The sequence below is a fragment of the Eschrichtius robustus genome, chromosome 17 (genome assembly GCF_028021215.1).
Source record: "Eschrichtius robustus isolate mEscRob2 chromosome 17, mEscRob2.pri, whole genome shotgun sequence".
NCBI lineage: Eukaryota > Metazoa > Chordata > Mammalia > Artiodactyla > Eschrichtiidae > Eschrichtius > Eschrichtius robustus.
Window position 1 is genome coordinate 53,201,616 of NC_090840.1, and position 5,981 is coordinate 53,207,596.

The window sequence follows — 5,981 nt, forward strand, 5'->3', positions numbered from 1 at the left end:
GTATTAGTTTTACCCCTCCTTTCCTCTGTCACACTGAAGAGTTGGTCCCTCTTAATAAAACCAATCCCCTCTACCTGTACTCTATGTCAGCATTTTGAAACCTGCAGATGGGTCAAGAAATTCATTGAGGAGATCATTAAAACAAAACAAAAAAAAACTCCAAACCAAACCAAAACAAAAAAACCGCACCAACAACAGACTGTAATAGAAGACAATATAAATGACATCACAAGTAGTAAGGATAACTATTACTATAAGAAACTTGTTTCAGCAATATGTGTACATGCGTGCTCGCACCAGATAGCAAAGATAAAATTTATTTCCTACTGAGGGTTGTGGCCAAAAAAGTTTGAAAGAGACTGCTCTAGATTCTGCTTAAAACCCCTTAGAAATCTCACTCATTATCTTCCTGTCTCCATCTCCAATCTCTTTCTCACTTGTAGTTTTTTCCCATCAAAACGTAAACACTAAAGTATCTCCTGAGTGTCTCCTCTCAGATACCAGTGCCTCCCAGTCAGTTAAGCTTCTGGAAGAGATAACTACAATCTCAGCATGGACTTTCTCACCTCCATTGCTTCTCAATCCACTGCAAGCTGGTTTGGGCCTCCACCTGCTACTGCAGGTTAAAGACCTCCAAGTGCACTTCGGGATTCCTCTCTATTTAACCCTTGAGCAGCACCTGACATCGTTTACCTCCTGAAACACACTTCTTTGGGCTAGTTTCACTCTCTCATGATTTTCCTCTTACTTCTTTGGCCACTAAATTTCCTTTGCAGCCTCCTTCTCTTCTGCCCATCCTTTAAATGCTGATTTTTAGGCAGTCTGTCCACTCAACAGGGGTAGTCTCTCAATCATTAAGTAGCTTCAATTTCTATCCCTGCGCTATGGTTTCTACATCTCTAGTCCTGATCTCATTCCTAACATCCAGACCTGGCTTCCATTTTTACATGGCATAAAAGATGTGTCAATCCAGAAGCTTAACTTTCTGGAATAATTTTCATTTCAACCTTTAGCATTTTACCCTTTAGTTATACCAAACTACCCACTTATGGTTTCAGTCTAACAGCATATGCTATGAAAACCCAGACTTCCTGGGTTTGAACCCCAATTCCAACACTTACTGTGTGACCCTGAGTAAGTTACTAGATTACTCTGTGCCTGAGTTTTCTCATCCACAAAATGGGAAAAATAACAGAACCTAACTTTAAAAGTTACAGAGAATTAGTGAGTTAACACATATAAAGCTCTTAAAAGCATGCCTGGCACATAGCAAACATTCAGTAAGTATTACTTTATTTATGCTACTGGGTCTTGCAATACCATATACATACAAAACTTGACTGCATGTTATTCTTGTTACGGGCTCTACATTTTGGTTCCTTGATTAACCTACAGATTAGGATTTCAGGCTATTTTAGAAAATTACTATCTTTATACCTCATTCACATTCTTCGTTGGGGCTCCCTCTCATCATTCTCGATGACTTAAAGTGTCACCTTGAATACTTTAAGTCTTGAAGTTATAAGGGGCCTCAATAATCACCTCAAGTGACCTTTCCACCCAACACAAGAATATCTTCTAACCTCTGTCATCCAACTGCTGAACCACTGCCAGTCATTGCCAGTTTCACTTCTGAGCACCACCACTTTGCCAGGCCAAAATCTGCTTGCCTGTAATTTCCACCCAACCTCTGTCTGCCCTTCAGATCACCTGCAATAAGGCAGCTCCCTTTCCCACATGGCAGTTCTCTAAATACCTTAAGTCCCTCCCACCCCCTAAGTTAAACTAGTTCCTCCAGTCATTTCTCGTATGAAATGACTTCTAATCCTTTGACTACTCTGGACACCTCTGAGTTCCAATCTGTACCTGAACTCATTGAAATATTGCAGGTTTGGTTTAATGGTCAAGACTAACACCCCCATCACTAGGTATTATAATTTTATTATAAGGGCTTAATTTGATGAAAGCATAGAAACTCTAGTACTAATGCTGGTGGCCAGGCAACTATTTTGATTTCAGTTATTCATTTTCCTAAGTTTTCTTCTTTCTTATCACCATTTCACAGCCACACTATGGGCTTGTTATTACAAAGTTCTTTTTCAACTCCTAGATCTTTAATTTTGTCCCCCAATCCTATCTCAATCACTTCAGCCCTACTGGTCTCCTAATAGTCTCTCCATTTCATAAAGACTACCAATATTCTCAGGTACCAAGAATTCCCTTTTCTCAGGCACAGTTTGCTTCACAGCACTGTCTTAAACTCATCAGGCCAACCACACTATTCCTCAATGATCATCTCAACCATCACCTCTTCTGCTCTTACATAAAATGCTGCAGAAGAGAAATACCAAGTCATATAGGTCTGCACCTGCAGCCAAGCCCAGAATTCCTGCCTTCATGTTCAAGCCACAGTATACCAGGAATTCCTAAAGGTACTGGGGTAAGTCGTTAAGTGCCAGAGGGTACTTGAGTTAGACTGCCTGGATTCAAATTCCAGATCTATCTTTACAAACTTGTGACTTGGGCAAGTTAGTCAGCTTCAATTATTCTCACCTGTATAACGGGGATAAACTCACAGGGCTGTTCAGAGTAGTAAATGATATAATGCAAGTAAGGTTCTTAGTTCATTTCTCTTGCTGCAAGTAAATGCTCAATGAATGTTCCCTGTTGTCATAATTATTATTTGTGTGTGCATGGTAAACTATGGAAATTATATGCCTCTGTGGGTTTTCTTCTAGGGAGAACACTCCATAATTTTCACCGATTTTCAATGGCTTCTTGCCTCCTCTCCAGCTGTCAAAATTTTAGTCCTTCTCTGGGGAACCTCAAGATCTAATGGAACATTTACAAATACAGATATATATCCGTGGTCATCACCAATCTACACTTTTTTTTAGTTCTTTTCCTTTTTAATTTTATTTATTTATTTATTTTTGGTTGTGTTGGGTCTTCGTTTCTGTGCGAGGGCTTTCTCTAGTTGCGGCAAGCTGGGGCCACTCCTCGTCGCGGTGCGCGGGCCTCTCACTATCGCGGCCTCTCTTGCTGCGGAGCATAGGCTCCAGACGCGCAGGCTCAGTAGTTGTGGCTCATGGGCCCAGTTGCTCCGCGGCATGTGGGATCTTCCCAGACCAGGGCTCGAACCCGTGTCCCCTGCATTGGCAGGCAGACTCTCAACCACTGGCCACCAGGGAAGCCCCTACACTTTTCTTAACAGTCTATCTCTACTCATGTTTTGGTATTTGGATTTATTCCATTTTGCCCTTAATTTTATGTTGTCTACAATTACTTTTTATTTGACTAAGTCTCAAACCCACCATTAGAATGCAAGTTTCCTGAGGGCAAGAACTTTAGGTGCTTCTGTATCCCATACAGCAGTCTACAAATGTTAAAAGACCAATATACACCAGGTGAACAGAATACAATTACCTAACTCTTTAAGATAATCCACTTCTGATCTAATTCTCATGGTAGAAACTACCTTGTAGTAATGAAATAGAGCAGGACCCTATGGTCCTTTCCCCCCACATCCTCCGCTTGCCTTTTGCCTGTAGAAAAACTTTGGTCAAAGAATAAGTTTAATTAGAGAAGTGAGAAAATACGGAAGCAAAGGAAAACGGTCAAACAGGACCAAATAATAATAATTTACTCATTAAGCAAAGTCAAGGACCTTTAGTTCCTCTTCAAGGGCTGTAGGTAATATTCTGAGCCATATCCTTTGAGCTGTTTTGTAGATACTGAAATGCTCACCAGGTGGAAGAAGTTAACTACATGATGACCAGATTAGCCATGACATAAGCTGCCACAATTCCACGAACTGGCCTCAAAGAAATGGGAACAAACCGACCCTGGAACTGAAGACTAACTGTACTTAAAACAATCAAGATTATGCTGCATGACCAATTTCAAGATGACTGTCAGAGCTGCCTGCGTTGTTTCTACATGTAGCCCCCTCCCTCCTCCTATAAAAGGTCTTACCCACTGACTGTCCGGGAAGGGGGGCTGGGAATCAGCCTTTGGACACAAGGCCACCCTCCCGCCCCCAGATGCCTGCCTCTGAAATAAAGCAAACTTTCCCTTCCACCAACTTTGCCTCTTTATTGGCTTTTGAATGCCGAGCAGCTGGACCCCACTTTTAGTAACAGTAATAACAGAACTGAAATGACAGAAAATACTTTCCAAATAAAGTTATCAAAGACCTTCTTTGAAGCTATCTTTTCCAGAATTTAATGTTGAGTTTATCTGTTAAAGTACTTTGTTAATTTCAATATACTTAATTCACTTAACTCAATGAACTTAATTCAATAAAGCTAAATAAAAAACAATACTATTTGAATTCTAGCTACATATTCCTTCACAGGACATTGTACCACACTGTAAACACCAAAAACAAACTTTCAAGAGAATTCTATCCCAACCTCATTCCTAACCATCTGCTAAGGATTACTCCCTACTCCAAGCACTTGCATTTCCCTCTCAGCCCTGAGGCCAAACACGTGACTATCCTTAACTTTCAAAGTACACGTTTCCCTGGCTATGCGAAAGTAAAGCATGAAAGCTTTAATAAGCCAAAATTGCATAAAGCGAAGAAGCAATTACCTTAACACACACCTTGCTAATGGATGCACAAAATAAATCCAGATACAGCACAGATGCTCACAGACACAGTTCAAAGTTATGGCGGCTTGACGCTGAGATGCTGAGTGCAGTTCCCAGGAAAGGAGCTGGTGGTGCCACTCGCGCTGCCGGCGGTGCATGCTGCCTCTACAAGGGCTTGCTGCAGAACAGACGCTGAATGCTATTTTCGCTTTTCGTCTTTTTTTTGTAATGGCGAAAATCCACTTCGGATTTCTTTCGGATTTTTGGGTTAGCGGAAAACAGGTACTAATGTAAGCCTTTCCTAAAAGCGAGGTGCTGTAAAGCGAACTTTCGAACAGCGGGGGAAACCTGTACCTCCAAGGGTGAATGATTTACACCTGTGAGGGTTAAGCCCTAAAATGTGATAAACCCTTTCTTATTTTATAAATCAGGCTTTGAGTCCCACGTTCTATACCAATGAGAACTTTTCTCAGACTTTTATATCCATGTTCCTCATCCCTCAGTATTGGGGAAAGGGGACGACGGCGGCCAGACCACTTTACCAAACTCCCCTGCCTCAAATCTGGCCCCAGGCGAGCCCGGACAAACAGCAGCTTCTTCAACGCTCGCCTCACCTGCCGTATGGAAGAGGCAGGAAGAGGCCAATGCCTCCGTCTGCGTCTTTTATCACTCAGTTCGGGGTGAGAGCAAGGAGAAGCCCAGGGTCTGAGCGGTTTCTTACCGGCGAAGCGGATCTTCACGAGATCCAGCGGGTGCAGCGCAAGGTTGGAAAGGACCCCGCCGCTCACGCCCGCCACCAGATTCTCGTACCGGACGTGGCGGAATACTGTGCTCCACGCCGACGACCCGGATGCCGACTGGCCCTGGCCCGTCATGGGCTCAGGGCCCGGTGATGCCGTGGAAGTGGGACGAGATGCAGTGGCCGCCACCGTGGCGACGGTCGCCACGCTGGAGCAGAAACCGCAGGGCACGAGCCCACTTCCGGAACCAGCGCGTGGAGTCAGACGCCTGGGCGCGGGTTGAAGCCGAGAGACCCAGGGGCCAGGGGTACAAGAGAACGGTGCTGCCGCACGCCACGCCTACCCGGAGGAGAGTGAGAGGGGGCGGGGCGCCTCCGCCAAGTCCCCGCCCCGCCTCGCCTCGCCCACCTCGGCTGCTGGCTTAGGCCGAAGGGCGTGGATAGGAGAACGCCACTGAAACACCGCCCCCGGCCAACCTTTGTGCGCAAAACTACGGAGCACAGCAGGGCCCAGCGGAACCCGGTTTCCGCTCCGCGGACGTCACGTGACAGGAAGTAGTCTAGAAGAAGCGGAAGTGGTGTGTGTTGGTGGAGGAGGAGGAGGAGGAGGAGGAGGCGGCGGCGGCAACAGGAACCTGAAGGGGAA

General features: G+C 44.7%; 1 protein-coding gene across 1 annotated transcript in view; it reads right to left on the bottom strand.

Moving 5' to 3' along the window:
- Window positions 1-5,809, bottom strand: part of SLC25A32 (solute carrier family 25 member 32) — a 55,919-nt gene extending 50,110 nt beyond the window's left edge. Inside the window, exon 1 of the mRNA XM_068526244.1 lies at window positions 5,318-5,809. Coding sequence (XP_068382345.1) covers window positions 5,318-5,471 — 154 coding nt within the window. The 5' untranslated portion in view covers window positions 5,472-5,809. The remainder of the gene's footprint in view (window positions 1-5,317) is intronic.
- Between the last annotated feature and the right edge of the window lie 172 nt (window positions 5,810-5,981).